This window comes from Crinia signifera, chromosome 9 (genome assembly GCF_055691185.1).
Source record: "Crinia signifera chromosome 9, ASM5569118v1, whole genome shotgun sequence".
NCBI lineage: Eukaryota > Metazoa > Chordata > Amphibia > Anura > Myobatrachidae > Crinia > Crinia signifera.
Genome location: NC_139225.1, coordinates 27,098,248 through 27,124,704, shown reverse-complemented (window position 1 = coordinate 27,124,704; position 26,457 = coordinate 27,098,248). Strand labels below are relative to the sequence as shown.

At 45.8% G+C, this 26,457-nt stretch overlaps 1 protein-coding gene across 1 annotated transcript; it reads left to right on the top strand.

Moving 5' to 3' along the window:
* Positions 1–13: 13 nt before the first annotated feature.
* On the top strand, positions 14–24,518 carry ARRDC1 (arrestin domain containing 1). Its single transcript, XM_083158634.1, has 8 exons — positions 14–250; positions 13,605–13,715; positions 17,124–17,174; positions 18,764–18,918; positions 19,203–19,385; positions 19,492–19,668; positions 21,628–22,045; positions 24,116–24,518. The coding sequence occupies exons 1-8, from the start codon at positions 133–135 to the stop codon at positions 24,172–24,174; spliced, it is 1,272 nt and encodes a 423-aa protein (XP_083014760.1). The 5' UTR covers positions 14–132; the 3' UTR covers positions 24,175–24,518.
* Positions 24,519–26,457: the final 1,939 nt, after the last annotated feature.

Sequence of the window (26,457 nt, the reverse complement as noted above, 5' to 3'; positions counted from 1 at the left end):
GTGACTGAGGGCCACCGGGGGAGGGCACAGGTGACACGGTGGGCGGGCCAGTGACGTCAGCGGGCCGTGCTGCTGCTTGATGCGGCTCCAGGGTTCGCAGCCCTCAGTTAGCGCTCGGAGTCGGCACCGGCCATGGGGAAGCTGCAGCTGTTCGAGATCGACCTTCGGGACAGCCGGGTAATCTACAGCCCGGGGGAGGCGCTGTGCGGCACGGTCACCATCCGCACCACCGCTGCGCTGCCCTACAAAGGTGAGACACCGGGACCCCCCTCCCTTCATACCTGACCCCATCCCAGCCACAGACCGCTCTCCCTCAGGCTACACCCTATTCCCCTCTGTTGTAGGACTGCAAGTCCCAGCAGTACATATGGGGCATGCTGAGACTGGTAGTTTCACAGCAGAAGCCGCAACACATTAGAGCACTCTTGGATCATGGCTGTCACCTGTGGGTGTTACTGCCCTGCGGTCCCTTTAATCCCCCCCTCTCGCTATGTACAGCCCTGACCTCCCCCTCCGCTCCTGCTAATCCAGATTACAGCCTCTCCTGGCTCCCGTCCACACATTCCATGCAGTAAGTCACATCCAGCCCCCCTCCTCATATACAGCTCTCGTAACCAGCCATACAGGTGTGCCAGGGTCTGGGGACCCTCTCCACATATACAGCTCAGGTTGACCTGCCCCCCTACCAGCCACACAGGTGTGCCAGGGCCTGGGGACCCCACCTCCTCATATACAGCTCAGGTTGACCTGCCCCCCTACCAGCCACACAGGTGTGCCAGGGCCTGGGGACCCCCACCTCCTCATATACAGCTCAGGTTACCATACAGCTCAGGTTACCATGAGCCCCTATCAGCCATATAGGTGTGTCAGGGCCTGGGGACCCCCAAATCATATGTTGTCAGAGACGCCCCCCATCCTTGGTCTCTGCAATGGGAATGAGATCCTGGATTGCCCACACCTGGAGGGGTGGTCCTTGTGGCCACCCTAGCTGGGAACTGGTTAAAGCCTGAGCACTCCAGGTGTCCCTGACTTGTGCTGCGGGTATGTAAATGTTTTGCATTTCCTCATGTATCACCACTGTAATGTTTCATGGAGATATCTTTGAATCGCCTGGTTTCATGTTTGAATAGTGTGTAAGCTTTGTGGCTCGCACGGTTTGTGTACTGTGAGCCTTGGTGTTGGTACAAGTTGCACTAACTTTTTCTTAATGTAACTTATTGTGTGGTGCATTAAAGTCTTGATTTGTAGTCTCTGTGATAGTACAAATCCCATCGGCCTTATATGTAGTCTGAAAGGATTCTCACCGTCTCCCTGGGACACTACAACTCCTACTAAACTTGTGATGTGTGTTCCATTCTCTGAAATGTAAAACTCCTATTGTCGCATAATTAATGCTGGGTACAAACCAGAACCACCATGATCGTGTGACCGTTTCCTTGAAATCGTACGATGGTCGCACGCAATCTGTACCCAGTCAAAGGGAGATTGACCAATCCGTACTACAGCAAGTAAAATCCCCTATCCTATAAGGAATTCTCATGGTCCCTGACATTACAACTCCCATTGGCCTCACTGTAGTCTTTAGAGTAATGTATACAGAATTCTAACTGTCCTGAACACTACAACTCCCATTGGCCTCAAATGGTAGTCTCTAGGAATTCTCACTGTCTCAGCTAAACTACAATTCCCATTAGCCTCACATGTGGTCTATAGAAATTCTCATAGATACTACTGCTCCCATCAGCTTCACGTGTTGAATATAATGAATTCTCCCATCTTCCTTAAACTACGCCTGTCAGACTCATGTGCAGTGTATAAGGGAATTCTCAGAGTCTCCATGACACTACAACTCTCATCAGTTTTGCGTGTAATCCATAAGGCTGAGACTGCAACTCCAAATGATCCAGTGTAGTATTTGAGGAATTCTCACTGTCTCTCTGACACTACAGCTGCCATCAGGATACTTTCTGTATGTTCTATCAGGGATTGGACACACAAAAGTGAGTTATGGGTTTCTTCCAGTTATTTGCAGTAAGGACGTAGTTATTATGTACCTATGTACTGGTAACAGAATTTGCATAGCTCTACAGAGGACGGAAGTCACCCTGAACACCTATTTCCATGAGCTCATTGTTACTATGAACATAAATCACGTCTTTAGTTTGTTGTCTTGTGAGTTGTGCTTATGACTTTCCACATGTTGTGCAAATGTTATTCCATCCATGCGGGATGGGACCCCAAAAAACTTGTCCTCACATTTGGTTACATAATTACTCCCTAGTCCCATTTTTTTATAATGTAACTCTCACTTACCTGCTCAACTCATAGCCGAGTGCCATACAGGTAATAGACCACTGTCTGCAAGCCCCTCCCTCCTCCACCTTTTGGGCCTGGATCCAATTCTTGAAAATAGCTGGTACAGGTTGAGTATCCCGTATCTGTATATCCCGAAAAAAAACAAAAATATCCAAAAATATTCCATATTTTCAGAATTTTTTAATTTTTTTTGTCCCCCCCCCCCCCCTTTTTCATTCTTACAATGTCCCCCGGAGTCTACGATGGGCTTCAGTATCCTCTTTAGCAGCATCTCCAGTCCCAGGGGTGCAGTGCGCTTGCAAACTCGCACAATGCACCCCTGGGACCACTGAAGAGGATCCTGAAGGCCGCCGGCAAACACCGTGGACGCCGGGGGACCATCAACCAGGTATGTTAAAAAAAAAAATATATTTTTTTTTTTTTTTTTCAAAAACCAGAAAAATCCCTTCTCCAAAACGCTTGTTGTCCTGAGCATTTCAGATTTCCCTCCCATGTCCCTATAGATTGTAAGCTTGCAGCAGGGCCCTCTTACCTCCAAGTCTGTCTGTTGTTACCCAGTTTGTTTTATCACTGTTTACTATTGTAAAGCGCAACGGAATCTGCTGCTCTATATAAGACACTGTAAATAAAGGCTACTCAACCTGTACTGTTGTCAAAGCCCCTCCCAGCTGCATGTTCATGAGAATATGATGAGCAGGGGGAGGAGCCTCGACAACTACAGTGGAGCTTGAGAGTTTCAGGAGCGAGAGAGGGGCTGCTGCTGTTTGAGTGGTTACTGGCATTGGGAGAGCGCATGCCTTATAGATTTCTCCAAAATACACTTAAGATTCTAATTTCCTAGCAGCTGGGTAAAGGTCTAGGAATTTGTTAGAGGAGGGGGGAGACGGGCATGACAGTTGGTAGCCCCATATGTTCTCGCTTTCTAGTAACCTGCACCTGTCCTACAGCACTTAAGCTGCTGCTGTCTCTCAGACCGTAGCATGTTATCGAATGGAGATGTTACCATCCTGTCAGAAGTAGAAGACTGGGTGTCATCACTTCTTGTGTGTCAATCTCTATTTCCCCTATAGAGTGTATGGACGCTCTGCCTGCCTGTTATCACCTAGTCTCATGTTATTACTCCCTTGCTCCTAACTGAGTAGTGCAATGGAACAGGCTGGCACTATATAAGTAAATGGTGGTAATAGTGATATTTAAAAACCAGATGAGGGCGGTCACCGGAGATCGGGTAAACAACTAGCAGGACACGTCATTCTAGATGGGATCTTTTCAGACCCCGTAGATCAGGCATGTCCAAACACTGGCCCTCCAGCTGTTATGAAACTACATGTCCCATCATGCCTTGCCACCGTTTTGCTATTAGGGAATGCTAACACTATGGCAAGGCATGCTGGGAAGTGTAGTTTTACAACAGCTGCAGGGCGGCAGTTTAGACATGCCTGCCGTAGATGATAGAGAGCCATCGAAAGCATTTTTAGTATCACGTTCTTTGTTCGGTAGAAGCCTAGTGCTGGCCTGGATGACCTGTGGCTCCCTGGGAGTTGTCGCACTGCAAGTCCAAGCATACCTTGTGGTGCTATAGCACCTGCATAGGTTGCCCAACGCTGGCTTGGGTGTGGATCAAAGGGTGGACAGTCAATAGTTATGAATGGTCGACATGGTCAACATGACAATGACTAACCTGTTTTGCACTGGTGTTTTTTAGTGTCACTGTCGACATGGACCCCCTATCAGTGTCACTCTTACCCTGGCATGGCTCCCTCTGATTGGCACACTATGCTGTTCCAAATTGAAGTCCATGTGGGTCAAAAAAGTTAAAAGAAACAAAATTGTGAAAAACTTGTGTCGACCTTTTGTTTTTGACAACTGTGTGCCTGTCGATGTATAGTGGTCAACCACGCAGGCCTAGGGTCAGGATAAGAAGGTTAAAAGGGCTTAGGTTGACACCTTAAATATGTAGACAGTCAAAAGGTTGTCATGAGTTCACTTTTTTTTTTTTAATGAGCCGACCGGCGGTATTTCATGCTCTACCATCCACTACGGCGTAGTGTGCCAAATGCAGTGAGGTACCATGCCCAAATCATGGCGAGCGTAGTGAGCCATGCAAAAGTGTCCATGTTGACTTGTCATTCAGGACAAAAAAACTGAAAAACTAGTGTTCATTCCTTTTTTTTTTTTTTTGACTGTCTACCTTGCCATTGTCAACCTAATGTTTTGTCGACCTTCCAACCCTGTCAATGTTAGCCATGTCGACATTCGTTGGTCGAGCCAATGCCTGACCACCTAAATTGGGTCGAACAGTGACCCATACCCCTAGGGTCACCAATTTGTATTCTTCGTATCCTTTACTGCAAATTTTATGATTCCTACATTTCATCCCCTCCACGGGATACAGATCATAGTTAATGTCGACTGGTACAAAATGTCAACATAATGTTCAACACAAGTTTAAGACATTTCTTTCAACTTTTTCATCACCATCGGGCACCTTGTCCGAAGTGTGGGAAGCAAATCTATAGATTGTAAGCTTGCGAGCAGGGCCCTCCTACCATTTGACTGTCTGTAAATACCCTGTTTGTTGTATGACTGTCTCCTTTTCGTAAAGCGCAATGGAATCTGCTGCGTATATAAGAAACTTAATGAATAAATAATAAATCTGTGCACTACTCCTGGTTCACATGAGGTTTGAAATGAAAAAAAAAACTTGTTGATCTGTTCCTTGTCAACGTTTGACCCTGTCGACCTAATTATGATTGACACAATGATCCACACTCTCCCCAGTGGAGCTTACAATCTAATTTACATAGCGTGGGCCAGCACCAGGTTCATGCTAATTAATGTACTAGTACAGTATGTCTCTGGGCCGAGTGCGGACACTGTAGCATTTGGAGGAAATCCACTCATACACAGGGAGAATAATACAATACTTAGTGTTCATTCTAGCACCCGCCATATTTGAAAACCCATGCAGTTCCTCTTCCCTGCCTGGGGTGTCGCTGTCTGCTGTAGTGCTTCTAGCACAGTGTGGTCTGTATCAGCAATGATATGCAAACCAAACCTGTGCTAGAAACACCACAGCAGTCAGCGACACCCCAGGCAGGGAAGAGGAACTGCATGGGTTTTTGAATATGGTGGGTGCTAGAATGAACACTAAATACCCATACAGCGAGCACCTTGGCTCTCACAGGTGCCTGACATGACATGACATCACATAGACAGACTCCTCTGATGTCACAAAGATGCCTTTTACACTACAAGCAGATCCTGTTACCCACAAAATAAGATGGAGATGTTTCAGTTTCATTGCCACATGGTCTCCGATACAAAGTGGCTTCCTCATCCCTTTTAATGTCTTCAGCAAACTAATGTTTATTCGTTTGCAGATCAATGAGCTTAAACATTCTCCGCACAGCTCCCCCCCCATGCTCCATGCTGCCAGTATTAATGTTTTATCGCGTGCAAGAGCGGAAATTGAGGTTATGTCAGAGGCTCAGAGAGCTCCGGCTCCGCTTTGTTTATCGTCATGTAAGGAAGCTCATTTCATGGCTATTTTAGTAGCGTATTGTTTAGAGGAACAGGGGGAATCGGAGTAGGCAGGTTCCAGATGAAGGGATTGCCAGCCCAATAATTTATTAATAACGCCAGGTGGCAACATGTAGGTGGGATAGTTTTATACGACTAATCTATGGCCTGAGACAGTCAGGTGCTCCATTTATTGGGGAACCACAGGCCCCAGTACTTGCCTTCTGAGAGTTGTAGTTCCCCAGCATTACTTTGCTAAGATGATTGTGTCATTTGTCAGGTGAAGTGCATGCGTGACTTTCTATTACTGAACATGCAGCGACATGGAACACTTACCAGATAGAGGAAACCCAGCCTCTGCCAAACCACCACTCCCAGTGTGGACTTTACACCGTTACGTCACACCTGCAATCTGTTTTGTCAATAGACGGGACTGGTCACACTCATGTGATTCTGGAAGGCCAAACCTGTTGGGTTCTATGACCTGTAGGATCATCAAGTTAGGGATTGTCAAAGTATCCGGTGTTAAGACTTGATTGGACGAAGTGGCAACCAGTTACGGTATAACAGACAGGTCGGCAGTGGGCATGGTCAACGTGCTTTTGATGATTTTGTTGTCTGATGACATGGACAGCATATTCGTGTACTGCGTCCCTTCGCATGACTCGCTGCGCTCGTGAAAAAAGCATGTCAACCATGCCCATGTCGACTTGTCTGGACCTTCTGTCAATTCTGACCTATGGTATATCAACCATTTTAAGGTGCCAATCATTCGTGGTTGACTTAATGACTGTCGACTCAGGGACTGCATACCGTGGCAACCACCCAATCGGAAGTTCTTGATGCAAAGGCTGTCCGTTTCATTGACATCTGACATAGTCGCCTACAGTGGGGTATCTGCTAAATGGCCCATGCGGCCCACCATTCTCTTTTGGGTAAATTTACTAAGATGGGAGTTCTATTGAAGATGGAATTTTTCCCATAGCAACCAATCCGATTCTATCTATTGCCATCTAGAAGGCGCTAAATAAGTAGTAGTATCTGATTGGTTGCTATGGGAAACATTCCATCTTCAATAGATTGACCCCTTAGATTGTACTGTATATTTAAACCGTTGGGTCAGGCCTGCAATCTGTTTTGTCAACAGCGAGGACTAGTCACACCCTGACCAGGGTCACCGCAGAATGGTTATTGGGGTTCAAGGTAGAGTTGCAGTAATGGGGTGTCGCATTGCATCCTACAGACTGTGTCTGTCACATGTTTACATGTCTGGACCACGTGTGATATTATTTTTTTTTTTTTTTTTTTGCATTGTTCTAGAAATATGCTGAGATGTTCCATCGATGTTTTAGTGTGCGTCTGTGTTACTGATTTCAGAGTGTCGGCTCCAAGGGGCAAGATGATGTGCTGAGTTATACAGTATGCTGCAGTTCTAAAAATAAAGTGATCGCATTATTCCTCTAAATCGGAGAAGTTTATAAAAAAGAAAAAAGTTGCTTTTTTTTAATTTTCTTTTTGACAAGGTGTGAGGCAGACTATCCATGTAGCAGTGGGGATATGTATCTGTACACTGCAGGGTATACAATGGCATGCAGGTACCACCTGTGGCGCAAGACTGCAGCTGCCATTGGGTCAATATTATACGGTATGTGACTTGTGTTCTAGAATTTCTGGAGCTTTCCTTACAAGTCTGTGGCCAGGCCTCCTCACACGTCTCCTGCCTCAGTACAGTGCGTGGTTAGATTACCAGGGATGTGGTAGGTGCAGGGTTAAGTAGTGCTGTTTTGTGTGCTGGGGAGAGGTGATCTGGAGACCTTGTAATGGGAGAAGTGCAGTTCTGAGGGGGAGGGGGGGTGGCTGTGAGTCAGGTTTTGGGACTAGGCCCAGATCGCTCCCTTTGTTTACAGTGAGAGAGAGCAGCCTTGGAAACAGGCAATCCTGTATGTAATTCCACCAAGGGATAAACTCGGGGTGGCTGGGAATTCTGGGGGGGGGGCCTATGGCTGTGGATAGGTTGAAGTCACACTTGCTGTGGTAAAACTACTCAGCTGTTGTTGTTATATACTCCTATAGCACCATCATATATTGCAGCCCTGCACATAGGATTATTTGCCCCAGTATCACCTCCAACCACCAGAGGGAGCTGTATCCATTGCTGCATTGTGTGATTTGTAGAGTAGGGGCGAATAAAATATTATACAAGTGTGGCAGGACAAAAAATTAAGGATTTATTTATCCAAATACACTTGCCAGGTAAGAAGTTAATCCATTGGCCTCCATTCTAAATTCCAGGTAATATTTTTGGCTTTTGGATTATCCCTGGGGGTATATTACAAGCACACTTTACATTACAGGTAAGATGCACCAAACAGAACAAATGGAGAAGTTGCCCAAAGCAACCAATCAATCTATATAACTTAACTTATCCATAAGAGTTAGAACCTGATTGGTTGGGCAACTTCACCAGTGGCCTTCTTTAGGAAGTTTGATACATCTCCCCTATGGTCTGAGGCATGTCCAAATGATGGCCCTCCAGCTGCTGTGAAACTACAGGTCCCATCATGCCATGCCAAAGTTTTGATGTTGGGGAATGCTGGGATGTGTAGTTTCACAACAGCTGGAGGGCCACAGTTTGGCCATACTTGGTCTAAGGTGTCGGTGCCTGTTGTAATGATTTGAGCCAGCAACGTCCGCACTGTACACCTCCTAACAATGTATGCTTTTAACACTTACCTTTTGTACTGGGTACATGGCTTAGCGTCCAATTGTAGTCTTGTGCAATAACTGCGTAAGCTTTGGCGCAGTGGTGCCACCTTCAGGACAAGAGGTTACGTATTACCGCTGAATTGGGTTTTCCTGCAGAGCTTGGATTTTACAGTGGTTTCTGATGCATACAGAAGTGGAAACATTTCAGTACGTTTGTTAGGTTACGCATCATTATAAAATTAAATGTATTTTTTTAGAAGATGGTTCAAATGCAGAACTTTAAGAAGGGGAAAAAAATAGCATATACATTTGTGTATCTAATTAGGCTTATTAAGTTGCCTTTTTAATATTTCTGGTGGAGAGGGGACCTCTGTGGCACCACACCATTGTACATAAAGTTTACAAGTAACTTACTTTTATGTTTGAGCTTTTCCTATCTTCTCGAGCACAATCCATGCACACTATAGCGCTGTAATGATATAAATGCATACGTAAATGGAAATAGAAGGTCATTTTTTTTTTTTTTACCATTAAATCCCATCTTTCATATTCTACGATTGACTGTGTCTGCCGGTGCCTCTCATATGTTTTTGGGGATTCCTTGTGATGTTACTGATGCAGGGTACATGCTAAACACCAGGACAGAGGAAAATCTCTATCCTGGTTTGTGAACCATGTGGTCCTCATTTGCAGTTGTCACAATGAGTGTTCCCAGGTGGTGGTAGTCTCTCCAAGTGCCCAGCTTGTACCCTTCAATATGCCATACTAGTAGATTTGCCATACCCATTTATGAAGAAATAGAGAACGTACCACTTATGTCCCTTTCTCTAGTTGTTGACAAGCTGATATCATCGCCAATGATAACGCTACGGCTCTAATGTGGCAGGTTCCACCCAAAATTTTCGAAAGGAAATAAATCCCCAAATGTTTCTTAGCTATTCTGTGCCAGGCACCCTGATGGGGAGCAATGGTTTGGTGGAGGACATCCCCTCCCCTACTTGGAAGTGGCTTGTTCAGTGTTGTCAAAGCCCCACCCCTGAGGATCATAGTCACTTGAGTATAGCATATTTTGAGGAGCCCTGTTGTGAATGGGTCGGAGCTTAACAACTGTTCGCAAACCCAACCGCCTTTTGGTTATCTTAAGCCCCGTACACACGGGGGGAGATATATTGCTCAGCCATGTATTGCTAGCAATACATGGCTGAGCAATATATTGCCCAGTGTCTCCTTTTCATCAGCGACCAGAGATGGTCGCTGATGAAAGGGAACCTCTGCCGGCGGTGCCGCAGAGGTAATCAGCTGGTCGCAGGAGCAAGCTCTTGCAACCAGTGATTAGAATAGGGCTGAAAACGGGAGCGCGCACCTGGCGATTTATCGCCGGGGCACACTCCCATCACTGGCAATATGGTCGCCTGCGACCATATTTCCAGCGATTTCAGCCCCTGTGTGTACACAGCATTAGAATCAAAAATAGTTCTGACACAATAAGTGTAAATTTGCTATTTCTACAATATTTGTGATTTTGATACTTGTTTTTTTTTTTTATTATTGTGCTTCTTACAGAATACAGCAAGAGAAATCGGTACTTATGTAATATCTGGGCTCCTGTTTTTCTTATGAGACCGCCTCACCTCGCGGGGCTCACTGCGCTCGCCATGCTTCGGGCACGGTTACTCGCTGCGCTCGCCACACTATATAAAATCAACTCCATGCGTAGTTGGATAGTAGGGGTATGAAAAAATGGGGTGCATTTAACATGGGAGCCCAGATAATACATAAGTACCGAGAAATCTTTAGGCCACATACTGTAGGTTACGTGGGCACGTTTTACCCATGCCATGTCACTAAATGTTACTAATGGACATCTGATCATGCCGTGTATTCCCCTTCAGTTGTGTTAAACGGTGAAGCATGTCCTAAGGGTCGCACTGTGGGAAAAACCGCTCAGATACAAACTGCGAATAGCTTTATTTAAAAAGGCTGCTAAGTGCACAGCAGTCTGAGGTAAAAGATGCAGCATGAAGCTGGTAACATTGGCAGGTACCTAGGCTATATACAGAAAGCGTCATCCTTACGAAATATAATTGAAAGTGTGCTTAACTAAGGTCCCTATTTAGCTCCACCCACTACAACATTTGCCCCCACCCCTTGGTAATAACATCGCAGATGTCTGTATTTGATATATCAATGTTCATTTATTTTGATTAACTACATACACAGACTGGTGTAGATTGTACAATAAATGCTTTTAAATGAAACAAGGAAGTTTAATGACTCAAACATAGCCATGGTATCGGCCCACGTACAGCTGCTTCATGTATTCAGTCTGGTAAAACAACATCTGGGATAAGCGCACAGCGCTGCGGGCCTACCCTTCCCCATTAGCAACACTCCCTAGGGCAGGGGAGGCCAAACCTGTCCTCAAGATCTACCAGTAGTTCAGGCAACCTGTGGATCTATAGTAGGAATGAATGCAGCATGTTTGAAAATGTGACAGTTAGTACTGACTACACCTGTGCACCAGCTAGGTGACGTGGAAAACGTGGACCATTGGTAGATCTCCACGACGGTTTGGTCATCCCCGACCTAGGTCATCCCATTGCCATTGTCCCTCGAAGCTGCACTGCTAGCAAAGTGTTATGGAAAAGTTGTGAAGAACTAGAGGCAAGAGAGGGGCCCGGCTGTATTACAGAGTAGAGGGGTCCACATGTTACAGGTGAAGCATCCCCTCAGCTGTGATGCTAGGCACACAAACCTATTTGTAGGCTAGCTTTCTCCATCTGTCTGTGTTGCCAGGGGAGTCCTCTGATGTAGGGAAAGCCGTACAGGAAGGGGGGTGCAGTGGTGGGATTTAACCCATTGCCTTCTGGGTCGGTACACAACACCCTGCAGCAGTTTCCTGCTCACTACTTTATTTTACATTTTGATGTTAGAACTGTTATATGTACCCTTTTGTAAGACTGGATGGCTGCTGGGCTGTCTAATCTCATGACACAGTCTCTTGTGGGTGTCTAGGAAGGTGCTGAATTTGGGTCATGTGTATATATGGGGTTACAATGACTTGCGATTAGTTCTAGAAATTAGATAATGTTAACTTGCTTGCAGCTGTAATAAGGATGTATGGGAAAAAAAGACTTCTGGTGTGGATCTTCAGGGGTGGGGCAAGCACTTTAGGGGTGGGGTCACACGAATAGGCTTTCCCAGCTAATGACCCAGTTTCTGAATTGGAACTTATGGATCATTAATGCAGCAAAGAAGCCCATGGGGGGCTTAGTTTGACATGTAACGCATCAGCAAAGCTTTTGGAACCCACAATAATTGCTACTAGTACCTCGGGGTGTTATTTTAAATATGTATTTATTTCAAGTTATTTATATAGCACGCACACTTTACTAACATTCACATTAATCCCTTCCCCATTAGAGCTTACACTTTATATTTTCTAACACATGGACACACATACTAGGGTTACATTTTTGTCAGACAATTTAACCTACCAGGTTATTGAAATATGCAAGGAAACATATTGCATATCGTTAATAAAAATTGGGTACTTGTTTCCTAGCACGGCCACAATCGTTGGGATCGTGTACCTTTAAGTTAAGGTACACGATCCCAACGATGGACCCGATTTCCTTTGAAATCAGGTCCATTTTGCCGGCTAAGGTAAAAAATCGGGGGCATCGCGTCGGTCGGGACCATTAACGTTGGTCCCGACGCGATGCCCCCGATTTTGCCATAGGCTTCAATGTTAAAATATTTTTTAACATTGAAATCTATATATTCTCAACTCCACGCCAACGTGGATAGTAGGGGAATGAAAAGGTCGGAGGACGCGCACCGCCACCCCTCGCGGGCTCGCCACGCTTCGGGTTGGCGTCTATCGTGGGGTGGGGTTTAAGTTTTAAATGTGCTAGGAAACAAGTACCAAAAATTGCATAGTGTACCCAGCCTTAGTTCCTGAAAAACCCACACAAACATGGGGAGAACCTACAGACTCCACTGGTTGGTATCCAACTGATGACCCCAATGCTGTGAGACAGCGAATCCAATGCAATGCATAACCATCACTGTATAATCAGACAGGGAATGGTGTATTGTCATGTAACCATGGTTACAGGATGTTTGACCTCATCCTATCAGGGATTACCTCAATTTTTATGCTGCCTTTTAATCAGAATGTGCTAATGTATTTGGTGCTTCATAAAGTAAGAGCACAAGAACAGTAAACCCTGCAAAATCAGAAACTAGGGTGCTCATACGTCCCTGTTACAGGAATACATGGCAATGGGTCCCTAGTGGTCATTCTAGCTCTCTGCATCCTCCAAAACCCGTGCAGTTCTTCTTCCCTGCTGTGGTGCCTCTAGCACAGTTTGGTCTGTATTTAAGCACTGACGTGCAGACCACACATGTGCTAGGAGCCCCACAGCAGAGAGCGATATCCCAGGCAGAGAAGAGGAACTGCATGGGTTTTGGAAGATGCAGGGTGCTAGAATGACCACTAGGTACTTAGAACTGCATTGGTTTAGTGGGGTCCTAAAAAAGGAGTTTTAATTTTTTTTTTTTTTATAATGCATCAGAACAGAGGACGGTTTCCAATGGCGATAGAGATATCTAAACAGCTAAAAAAGTATACCTGTATTTCTGAAATAAGGAGTGCATCCCGTAATGTAGATAAGGAGCATAAGATGTATAGGGCCAGATGTATCAAGCTTCAAAAAGTGATAGTGGAGAGTGATAGTCAGCCAATCGGCACCTAGCTGTCATTTTTAAAACACAGCCTGTAAAATGACAGTTAGGAACTGATTGGCTGGGTGTTTATCACTCTCCACTTTTTGAAGCTTGTTACACCTGACCCATAATCTTTTAGATGGAGTTACACCATCCCCTCCACCTTGGGTGCAACAGGTTATTTGGCAATTAATACACTGATATTGTATCAGTAACGAGCGACTCCAGACAGTGACGATTTCTGTTCGTTCTTCAGTTTTGTATCCTGCATGTCTACTAAGAACAGGATGATGTTTGTCATTTGTGAGCCTTGTTCTCTCTTTCACCAGTTATCAAGGTGAACTGCGTGGGGTCGTGTGGGGTGTCCAACAAGGTCAACGAGACGTCATGGAACGTGGAAGAGCAATACTTCAACGGAACATTCTCACTGGCCGACAAAGGTGAATTCATGAGACCCGATTTGTTTTTTCTTTTCCAGAACTAGAACCAGGTTTTTGGATCAAGCGCATTTCATTACTTTTAGGCATATAAACAGGAAACGGTGAAAAAGCGAGGAGCGGTACAGAACTTTGCAGGACTTGGTATAAACATTGCTGCAGCAGCAGTGACCATACCTAAATAAGGGGCGGGGTGGCCAAACCCAAGTGTCAGCAGCAAAGAGGCGTAAGGGAAGAAAAAGGGAAGAGGGCCCTGCTCGTGAGTGCTTACAGTCTACAGATAAAGCCTACTCTGAGACACTGGTTTGCATAATACACTCCCTTGATGTGCGGTGTGGCCTGCAGCTTCTGTGTATGCAAGCTTATTGCAAGTCCTATGTATTGCTGTACAGAATTGTTCTTGTATTCACATAGCAGCTTCACACTCCAGTGTCCGTATCTCTAGGATACGCCAAAATACTGGGGCAGGGGCTTCAGTTCCTCTCTACGTGTATCCGGAATAGCCGTGCACCAGCCGCAAGGAAATCGGGAGAGTTTAAAACTGCTCAGTTTTGCATCGTGACCCTGTCCTAGTCCTGCACTGAAAGAAGGGGGGTGTTATGATGGCAATACAAGAATGCAAATGACATATGCATTGCAGCTTGCCTTGTTTTGTTATTTTGCTCTACTTAAGAAGACACACAAGCTAAATTTAGAACGAGCCGGATGAAAAGGGAAAGATCTGAACAAACGCCACTCCCAGCGCATTTTAGAAACAGGAACTAATGGCAGCTGCTGGTTCTTATTTGTGTGCCCCACCTAATGCAGTTATGCTACATTGTAAGATGAATGCACTATGACTGATATGGAAGCGTCATCTGGCGCGGACCAGGCAGAGCCAGGCGACCCCCAAATGTGAAGCCCATGGCAAGCATGATAGCATGGCACAGTCTCTGGATTTAGACACTACGGGTGCCCCGTGGCAAAGTTTCTGGATTTAGACACTCTTGAAATTAACCAATTAGCCTATGGCATTGCTGCCGGTTCTAGTGACTTTAGTGACTCGGCTAAAAAACAGCAACCTAACACACAATTGGGCCGATTCAGATCCCATTGAATGGGCTGCATCCAATAATCTAATAACTGTGCATGGGCCCGGCACATTGTGTGCATACATGGGCCATCCGCCTAAAGGTGGGGCGACAGCATTGTCTGGGCGTTCTGCAGAAAACACAGGCGTTCCCAGGCCTCAGCCACATTTCCCCCACGGTGAGCAGGGGAAAGATTATTTGCGGGTGAATTATTTTTTTTCCCTATGTGCACAGTTGAGTACACATTCGTAGCCGTGCCGATTATCTTTGAGTTCAACTTTTTTCCATTACAATGCATCTTAAATGGAGCAGATAGGACACATAAGCAGCTTCTGTTTATTACAATTATATATAGCATGCCTACATTCAGTGTGTTATTACAGAGGTGTTCTCTGCATATGAAATGGAATTATTATGACTGGTTATTCCAGGAAAACACTGTAATGTAGCAGTTCAGCTGCAGTCGCATAAAGAATATAGGCATGCTGTATATCACTTTAATCAGCAGAAGCTACTTGTGCATATATTGCTGTTCAATGTGAACGGTGGTACATTTCTACAGAACAGTAGAGGAACCCTAGAAGACCTATGCCATTCCTGACCGTTCTGGCAATTTTCCACACACTTTGGGCCTAACCCCCCCCCCCCCCTTCCTGTCCTTTCCTTCAAAGAAGAACACAAAGGCCTGTACTGATGGCCCTTATAAAGTATTTCTATTTACGGGCAAGTCCTTTACAGTAAACCTATTGTATGTAATAAGATTATCAGCAGCTGAGTCATTTCTTGGTGAGTTATGTGGAAACACAAGAGGTAACATCGTCTTCACAAGAGGTTTGCAGTGGCCAAGTCCCATCTGTTTCGTTAACGCTCCTCACCGCACACGCAGTGATGGTCCATCCTGCAGCCAACTAAGCTGCGTTTGCAAACTATATTGACCGTTTCACATTCCCGGGGAGGGGGGTTTGGGTGGGGGGAGACTTGTCTGCCGCTTTGCTATAGATTTGTTTGTTTTTCTGTTCTCATTTAATGCCGAGAGTTAATCAATACATTCCTCTGCCCACTGCGCTTCTTTCCTTCCAAACGTGAAAAAAATAATGAAAGAAAAAGCGTACGTGATCCATATTCGATATGGGGGGTTCTTCTGTTTCTTCACAAACATAAGTAATGACTGGCAACCAATCAAGCCTGCGCTTTCATCTAGAGAAGTGTTGCTGTGGGTTCTGGATTTCTCTCCTGTTTTCCCTGATGCCCCTAGGATACGTACTACGTGCACGGGCCTTATAAGATGATTCTACAGCCTCCTTTCTGTGTTAAGGCTTTTTTTGCAAACAAAATGCACATTCGTTCTATAGTTAATGATATTATGGTGCAGGGGTGGCCAAACTGGTCCTAGAGTCCAACAGGCCATGGTGCCAGACGATCTAGCTGGGGCACAGGTGCAGTCATTACTAACTGTCCCATTCCCAGACCACTAGTTGGGGCACAGGTGCAGTCATATACGGCTGTCACATTCCCAGACTACTAGTTGGGGCACAGGTCCAGGCATTGACGGCTGTCACATTCCCAGACCACCTAGCTGGTGCACAGGTGCAGGCATTGACGGCTGTCACATTCCCAGACCACCTAGCTGGTGCACAGGTGCAGTCATTGACGGCTGTCACATTCCCAGACCACCTAGCTGGTGCACAGGCGCAGGCATTGACGGCTGTCATATTTCCAGACCACCTAGCTGGTGCACAGGTGCAGGCATTGACGGCTGTCACCTTCCCAGACCACCTAGCTGGTGCACAGGTGCAGGCATTGACGGCTGTCACCTTCCCAGACCACCTAGCTGGTGCACAGGTGCAGGCATTACTAACGTCACGTTTCTCAGACCTCCTGGCTGGGGTACAGGTGCAGACATTACCAACTGTCACATTTTTAAACCTACAGATGGAGCCGCTCTTGTTTAGCGGGGGTCTGGCGGTCAGATCGCCAACCACTGGAAGAGGACATGCGCAAGAGATGCTCGCACATCCCCCGCTGCCTCCCCATCGCTGTCCGTCGATCCCCGCAGACTTAATGTCCTCATCTCTGGATAAATTGTTATTGTTACCAGAAACTGAGTATGACCCCGTGGTTAGGACTGGCTTTCCACCTCCACCCCTCCCCCTTTCCGAAACTGTATTAATATTTCGAGGTCCTACATAGAACACCAGATTGCCAAATACATTACCCAGCCCCCAAACTATATCCATCACTGTGTGACTTTATTTTGTGGTGTTGTGTTCATGTTGTAGACCTGCAGGTGAGTTTGATCTCTGGCTGCCGTGTAAATAAGCTTTGAACCCTTGTCTTTCAGGAACCCTGCAGCCCGGAGAGCACACCTTCCCATTCCAGTTTCTGCTGCCAGGTAATGGAATAAGAGGGGACTGGCCAGCCGGCTCTCAGATTACACATTAACCGTTCAGTGGATGTAAATGCTGTCACTTCTAATTCTCCATTTACATTATCCCGAACAGCTGGGAAAATAACGTTTTCATGAAAATCCCACCTGAAAACGAATGTTAACATTCTGGGTTAAATTTACTAAAATGTGTATTCTACTTCACATGTGATTTTGCTATGGGTAACCAATCAGATCCCGTCTACTATGGGTGCTAAACAAATAAGTAGATTCTGATTGGTTGCACATAGCAACATCACATGTGAAGCAGACTACACATCTTAGTAAATGTTCCCCTCTGTCTCCTCAATAAGCATCTTCTCCTGCACGGACACCTCTTGGACGGGGAGGGGAGGTGCTAACAGCACTACATTCATTTATAAATATGTGCTGACTGTAGCTAGAGGATTGGTATCATCCAATCAGAACCTGTGTAGCTCCTCCGGACCGGTCAGTGCCAGGGGAGGAAGCAATGTACACCTAAGGGCCTGATTCAGGTTGGCTCGCTTAGTGAGCCAGCAAATGCTGCCGGGCAAACGAGCTCCCACCCCACCGGCATGCAAATGGATATGTACGCTTACACATCTATTCGCATGCGGGCCTATGGGTGTAAAATCATTCGATTCGATCACTGACCATCAAATTTTTTTTTTCTTTTTTGCCCACTCGCAGATAAGTCAATCTTAACTGACTTTTATCTGAGCCGGAGATGCCCAAAAATGGGGCGGGCACTGACATCATGTGATGTCAATCCCCCCCCCCCCCCCACACCCTTTTGTAGGTTTTGCCATGCTGCGTTTGCATGGGGACGCACAGCGTTTTTCTGGACGCACCAACAGTTTTTGTGGCCACACCCAGGAAGTGCTGGGCATCCCCATGTGACCGCTCCCCGCTGTGTGCGACTGTGATGGTCAAGGAAGGCGTTTGCACATCGGGTCTGCACATACATATATTCAACTATAGGCACACGCAGACCCGAAACATGGGTCCCTGTTATTATTATGTGCTGGGTGATGCTGTGGCTTAGTAACCTAGAAGGGGTATGGATCATTGGGTGGACCAAAAGATGGTGGACAGTCATTAGGTTGACAATGTTGTGTCGACATACTGCAAGGTCAACAGGGGTCTAGGTTGACATGGGACAAGGTCGACATGACACAAGAATTAAGTCGACAGTCAAAAGGTCCACGTCAGGTTTTTCACTATTTTTTTTGACCCGAATGTCAACATAGTTGACATGGACACTGGATTAAATGCACCGCTGCGCTCGCCATGCTTCGGGCACGGTGACTTACTATTTTATTCTCCCATCAAATACTGCCGTCGGCACATGTCGGCTCAAAAAACAGTGAAAACCTCCATATTGACCTTTTCACTGTCAACCTAGACCCCTGTCGACCTTGCAGTATGTCAACCTAGACTCCTATCGACCTTGCCTCAACGGTGTTGACCTAATGACTGTCGACCATCTTTAGGTCGACCAACTGACCGTATCCCCCTAGAAGATAATGGTACATGTAAGCGCTCACTAATGATCCCACCCGTACTTCCCGCAGCCTCATCCCCGACCTCTTTCGAGGGGCCGTTTGGAAAAGTGATGCATCAGGTCAAGGCAGTTATAGAGACGCGGAAACTGTCCAAGGACTACAAAACCAGCAAACCCTTCTACATCCTGAGACCCCTGGACCTGAATGAAATACCTGACATAGAGGTGAGTTTCTTCTTGATCCTATAATATTTTCAGACAGGGGAGTACATTTTGTTTAATCCCTTTTTAAACCGAATCTAGTTCACTTCCCCCTGCGTACACAGCTTAAGTTACTGTACGGTTATGGTGCTAGCCCATGCAAAGTTGAGGCCACCAAAATGAACAACTGTTCATACATGACTTGGCTGAAAAGCATGAAATAATAAGTAAAAGTTGCAGGAGGGTATGTACAGGCCATTAAAAAGCCAAGATTGTGACTTTTTTTACTTGCATTCCTGTTTCTTCAGCAACTCAGCTGTGCGTCGGCCTCGAAGAAGTTTAACTACAAGTTGGTGAAGTCTGGTCAGCTGCTGCTAAGTGTGACCTCTGACCTGCGGGGCTACGTGGTGGGACAGGCTATTAAAATCCACACCGAGGTAGAGAACAAGTCAGGCCGAGACACTGGAACAATCATGGCCTGTCTTATACAGGTAAGGTGACCGTTAATGAATGGAGATTGGGGTAGATCTTAAATGTTCTGCTAAACCCATCTCCGAGCTTACACTTATTTTTTTTTATTTTTAATCCCTTCCTCAGAAAATCGCTTACCGCTCAAAACGTTGCATCTATGACCTGCGGACTATCGCAGAGGTGGAAGGAGCCCCGGTTAAGGCCTGGAAACATGCGGTGTGGGACGAGCAGATCCTAGTGCCTGCCCTTCCCCAGTCCATCCTACAAGGCTGCAACCTCATCCAAATAGACTATTACCTGCAGGTGAGGAAGCGTTGGCGGTTGCCGACGGGCTGAGGATGGTTCATGACACAAAATACGCTGTTAAATCTAGTAGGGATGACCACTCGGTAGAAGAATGTTGACTCTTTCTCTGGAACTTTGCGGCCAACGACATTGCAAGAAAAGCTTTGTCTGAGTTGGTAAAACGCGTTGGGTAATATCTTCATCCGTTTCTTATTTAGTAATGATCTATTGCTTGAGCAGTAGGTAGCATATCTGCATTCGGGTTCATGGGCAAATAACTGTCAGGGTGTGGATTGGCTCCAAAGACCATGTGTAGACAGTTAATAGGTCAACATACCTAAATGAGAGAAACGCCTCGATGTAAGCTGCACAGTTTGAGCTTAGTGGTAGTTGCTACATGTCCAATAAGCTTCCTCATGCTGCACGGCAGACATCCGAGCTCTGGGCTGGTGGTTGTGCAGGAGACACACGGCGCACCTACCTGGGGTGGTGTAAAGGCATCCTCTTGTTAGTAGAGAATGTTTCATGTCTTTGACACCAGCGTCCCTGCCAGAATCTGTCTGTCTTGCACAACTTCTGCAGTGAGCTCATTGCGTTTGAGGAATTTATAGTTAATCTGATTCAGTCTTTGCAAACGCTGAGGACGTCAGACCTGTTCCTCCAGGAATAACCTAACCTAATACAACAGCAACAGCACACCCGGAGACTGCTGGGAGCGCTTGTTAGATCTCCTCTAACTGAATTACTGCTGCTCCATGGGATGAAACCTTCTGATCGTGTCCAGTGTCTGCAGACTATTGTGACGCTGAAGTGTTTGTGCAGATACATTGTGCACAAGTTCCGGGTAACGTCCCAGCCCTTTCTCGCTGTCTCGTCCTCACTGTCACTATGAAGTAAGGCTCTCTGTCCACTGCTGTCAGCCAGACATACTGTACGATGTCTCCACACCATGGTTATAGGGTGGTCTTTTAAAGTGAATCTAGTGAGTTTAGCACTTCAACCCACCCATTGTTTTTGCCAGTCTCCCATTGGCCATACACTTATACAATGGGATGCAGTCATTTGGTCTACAGCATGATGGTCGACAGTCATTAGGTCGACATGGGAAAAGGTTGACATGGTTCTAGGTTTACAGGTCATTAGTTCGACAGTCAAAAGGTCGACATGGGGTTTTTTCACTGTTTTTTGAGCCGGCATGTGCCGACAGGCGGTATTTCATGCCTTACCATCCACTAGGGAGTGGTGGGAGAATAAAATAGTGTGTGCAGAGCGCAGCGAGGGGATGCGGTGCACTTGAAACTGTGTCCATGTCGACTGTGGTGACATTTGCGTAAAAAAAACAGTGAAAAACCCCATGTCGACCTTTTGACTGTCGACCTAGACATTGTCGAACGAATGACCTTTTCCCATGGCGGCCTGACTGTCGACCATCATGCTGTAGACCAAATGTTCCCAACCCTACACAATATGGCCCTTTTTTCATGCAATTTCAACCCATCAGCATGATAAATCGTGTGAAAAGTGCCATATCGGAACATGTGCAAAGAGCGTAAAATTTGGGTGAGTTGTTTTGTTTCTGTGCAGCGAAAATACTGGCTGCTTTATTTTTATACTGCAATATAGATCTCTGTTTGAACACTTTCCAATCAAATCTTAACTCTCTGCACATGTTTTGTCCATTAGAAGAAGAAAAAATGGGCTCTTTGATCCAGTCTGAATTAGGCCCTTTGTCATAACAAGTGGAGATGTTGTTGTTCTGTTGACATTTTCCTCACTGGATAGGCTGCATTCTCAGTGATGTCACTGGTTCCTAGTGACTGGATAGGCTGCACTCTCAGTGATGTCACTGGTTCCTAGCGACTGGAAAGGCTGTGTGGTTATTGATAGGTCAACCTGTAGAATTGTTGTATTCATAGTATGTAACTGTGTCTAATCCATCCTCCTTTTTTTTTTTTTTTTTTTTTTTTTTTTTTGTAGGTTACCGTTAAAAACCCGGATATATCTATCACATTACCCATCTACATTGGAAATATACCAGTGAGCCAGGCACGCCTGAGCCTAAGACATTCTATATCACATGCCCCAACCCCTGTTGTTCCCACTGCGCCCCCTGCTGACAATGAACAGTGTAGCAGTAGCCAATCTATGGACAATGTCTCTATACCCACCAAGTGCCACTCGCAGCAGCAGTCCAATACTCCATTCTGCTACGCCCCTGAGCTCAATTTCCCGGACTCGCAGGATACAGAAACTCTGGGCTCTCCCTCCCGACCTACTCTCTGCCTGTCTACGGGGGCCACAGTCCCTTACTATGCCGATGGCGCAGTTGTTCCAGTACCCACGGCCAGCACGCTCATTTTACCCCCTGAATACAGCACGTGGGGGTATCCATATGGTAAGTAAAATACTCTGCAATAATTAAAGCAATTAAATACAGCTCCTTCTTAATGTTACAGTATAATTTTCTTCCTTCACTTAATACATGCCTTTATTTGGCACAGACCCTGGTTACTGTATGGTTCCATTTTGAATGCAAGTAGGAGCTGCCACTTGGCGCTATCCACTGTAAACTGGTGCAGCAGCGCCCTCTGGTGCTCAGTTATAAATGCTGCTTTTATCACATTAATTAGACCATAAGACAGTGGTTCCCAAACTTTTTTGAATCATTGCACCCGCATCAAAATATTTTCAAGGCACCCCTAGACCAAATGCTTCCTATCGAGAAATTCAGGAAAAAAATATTAAATTAAGTGCATTGAGTTTATATGTTACAGTTATATGGTGAGGGACAGGATTTGCTTCTGTTTGTCAACATACATTATGACTGGCAGCCACCAGCACTGGTTTTGCCTGGTACATTGACCATAAATAATGTGAATTGATCCTGGTCCCCAACCCAAGGCACCCCTGCAAGTGTCCTGAGGCACCCCAGGGTGCCTAGGCACACAGTTTGGGAACCACTGCAATACGATCTTGGAGTACAAACACTTTTCTCAACAAGATCATCAAGAGCCCTTTGAAATCTGTTTGAATTGAGTAGCTTTACGCCTTTGAGTGCCAAGTGAATTTGTGAAAAGTGCCAAACAATTGTATTCATTATAATGACCTGTAACGTTTACCCACTATAGGAAATGGTCCTTTTATTTTTTTTACACAACATTTTTTTATTTGATTTTATATAACAAATGTGAGCGACGCTGGCATTTTTAGTGGATATTTTGCACATCGCTCACATGTTGGCATTCAAAGGGTTAAAGTACAATGAAATCCACCATTTAGCAAGAACCCTTCGTACAGATCGTACTCCGATCTGTATAAAATGAAGCGGGATAATCCGCTGCAGAGATTTTATGTGATCATCTCAATTATTCTGGAATATGTTCCCTTTGATGTATTCCTTCCTAGTGTTTTCCAGGCTGCTCATGCTGGAAAAAGAGACTCCACACTTGTTAACTAGTTTTATATCCCCCAGCCAGCAGGGACTTGTGTACCCAGTTTGGGGGAGGTGATGAGTTCCTAAATACTTTACATATCCCGAATTCCTGCCCCCTACACATCAGATGTTTAATTGGTGGTTTCCCAGGCAGGAAATGAATGGGAGACTAGAACTCTTTAATACGTTTTTTTTTTTTTTACAAATTAAAATGAAGACAAATTAACCCCTTGAGTGGTATGGCCGTAAATTTTCCGGTCTCAGCTGCACTGCCGCGGAAAATTTCCGGGCATACCACTAATATACCTTAGGTGCGCGCCAGTGGTGTCCAGGCGTGCACCTCTAGAGCACCCCCATCACCTTTGCTCCGGCGATCGGCACGCCGGAGCTGCCCTGGTCGGCGTGGCTTGGGGGGGACTCGGGAGCGCTTAGGCACCCAAGTCCTCCGCGAACATCCCCCAGCCTGCCGCAGACGTCACTGCTGAATGTGACAGGCGGCTGGCTAATGCAGCGGGGACAGCGGCGGCAGGGAAGCTCCGGCGTACTAACGCCAGAGGTGAGGGAGGGGGGGGCTTATAACTTCCTGTGGTGGGTTTTAACCACTCAAGGGGTTAAAAATAGTTTGTGCCAGAGACCTCACTAAACATTAATGTGAAGTCTGGGGGGTGAGATTACTCATAAAAGCATTTTATATGATCTGATATAAATAGCGCCCCCCTGTGATCACTTTTAAAAGACCAACTATATATAACATTCTGTGCACCATAAATCACACAATTCTTTTGTTATTTGCCATTGTTTTTTCTGTTACGCTCCCTTACTGAATGCTTATTAACCTCACCAAAAATGGAAATCCTAGCTCGCGCCGCTGCAATGTCAACGGTCCATAGAGATTTTATTTTCAGCATCCTCATGAATTTTAGCGCACCTCGCAAAAAAAACCACCCAGGCGCCTCTGCTGCGTTGCCCTGTGAGGACCGTAAAGAAACTATGGCTGCACCCTGACACTTGTTGCTTGTGTTCTCTCCGCAGACGCTCCTCCGTCGTACGAACAGAGCTGCAATGAGGCCGCAGTTAGCAACGGCAACTGAAGGCTCCGCCCCCCAGTTACTTTGGATCAAGAACACTCCGCCAATAAGCCGGCTGCACTACAGACTATTTTATTTTTAAAGGGGGGGGGGGGGCGGGGACTGTTTTTCCTTATTTTTGCTATTTTAAGTAACTGGAAAATGTTCCCGAGCGATTTCATTTCAAGTTTTTATAAAAATGGGGATGCGCTGCAGCTGGAACCTATATCGGCAGACACCCCCAGACCTGTTGTACATTTGTAGAAGACTTAAGTTATAGTATTTTAAGCACCTGTGATGCCTTATTAAATCTCAACTTTTAAAATATATGTAAATATACCAGAATATATACGAATACCAGATTGCAAGTATGTGATGCCAAATGTTTTTATTTCATTAGTTTCCTTTTTTGAATCCGTTGGGTGGATGTTGATAAAACGCATGCTCTAAGGAGTTCCGTGTTCCGCTGCGCACAGAGGAACCTGTATGATGATAGCACAGTCCGTAATCTCTGTATCCATCACGAATTGGATGGGATCAGCCTCCTGTATAGGCAGAAACTCCTGATATGGGACTACAAGTCCCAGTAAGCTGAGCTATAGATGTGTGCCAGGTTTCAACCAAGCAACAGTTGGCTGGGTGGAATATTTTACTCTATTTTGCTCCCTTAGGAGCCGGTTCACCACAGTGAGAACTCGCTAATTGTAACTTTTTCCAGCGCACAATGGTTATGAATTTTAAATGGCAGGCGGAGTTTTTGCCACATAACTGAAACGGGGTTCAGTTCTATAGTTTGAACTTAAAATATGACATGCAGTAAATCTAAAGACTGACACAAAGGCAGAAATGTTGTTTGCTTGGGGTTTTGGATTTTTTTTTTTTTTTTCAATCTGCATTCCAAAATTAAATCACAAAAGACCTCTATATTTGGAATTAGCGCTGACATTTTTATATCCGTATTATAAGTACATTGTTTTGTCGGTGCCACATAAATTCCACAAACAATATACTTCTAGTATTGATATTAAAAAAGTCAGTGGTAATTCGGATTATGGTAGATATTTCGGTACTTGTTTCCTAGAACGGCCACAATCGCGGCCATCGTGTACCTTTAAGTTAAGGTACACGATGGCCGCGATGGACCAGATTTCCTTTGAAATCAGGTCCATTTTGCCGTCAAAGGGAAAATCGCGGGCATCGCGTCAGTCGGGACCATTAACATTGGCCCCGACGCGATGTTCCCGATTTTGCCATAGACTTCAATGTTAAAATATTTTTTAACATTGAAATCGGGAGCATCGCGTCGGTCTTGTGCCATTATAATGGCACAAGATGAGATGGACTTGATTAAGTCCATCTCACATAGTAAAAAATGTGAAATGGGCCAATATGACCCATTTCACATTATATATGGCCCCGTCGTCACCCCACAATTGACGTGAACCCGAAGCGTGGCGAGCCCGCGTCCTCCGACCTTTTCATTCCCCTACTATCCACGTCGGCGTGGAGTTGAGAATATATAGTGTGGCGAGCCACCGAGCCCGAAGCGTGGTGAGCGCAGCGAGGGGACGCGTATACCTGTGAAGTTATACGCGGGTCAGGGAAAAGGGGGAAGGGATAAAGGCCAAGGGCACAGGACTAATTTGTTATGGGGTAAGAAGGTTTTCTCCAATCAACGTATAATTAAATTATAATATATAGTATTGTTGTGGAGGTGCTCCCAGGGAGTAAGGTAAGTACAATTGAAAAAGGGTTGATATTCAAGAGAGAATATCAGAAAAGAAACTCCCGGGTGGGGCACAACCTTCTATAGTAATGTGTATATCAGTCTAAAATATCAACTTTATTGTTACTAAAATTGATCCTTTAGGTCAGGGGTCTTCAACCCATGGCCCGCGGGCCACAAGTGGCCCGCCGAGTTGTATTTGGTGGCCCGCCAGTGAATTGTGTTTTTTTATTAAATGCCATGCTGATTTTAAAAAAAATCCTTCAGCGCGCTGTCCCCTTAAAATCCTTCCGCGCGCTGTCCCCTTAAAATCCTTCCGCACGCTGTCCCCTTAGCAGTGGGACGCGCCGGAGGTGGATATGCTGGCTGGAGCAGCAGGAATGTGCGCAGACATGCGCATTGTGTACTTCCTGACGCCGCGCACCCATCCCGTCCGTGCTCACAGCCGGGAGACTGGAGTGAGTGTGACAACCGCCGGCAGCCGCACACCTGTCCCTGCCTGCTCCTTGGCTGTTAAGACAGCCGACGCCGCCAGCAGCAGCAGCAGCCCTCTGAAGGAGACCTCTGCAAGGGACACTAAG

Excerpts from the sequence above, each read along its gene's own strand:
- ARRDC1 (XM_083158634.1), top strand. The coding sequence starts at position 133 with ATGGGGAAGCTGCAGCTGTTCGAGATCGACCTTCGGGACAGCCGGGTA. Across the intron at positions 19,669-21,627 it reads AAATAGACTATTACCTGCAG|GTTACCGTTAAAAACCCGGA; the intron begins GTGAGGAAGCGT and ends TTTTTTTTGTAG. Across the intron at positions 22,046-24,115 it reads CACGTGGGGGTATCCATATG|ACGCTCCTCCGTCGTACGAA; the intron begins GTAAGTAAAATA and ends TTCTCTCCGCAG.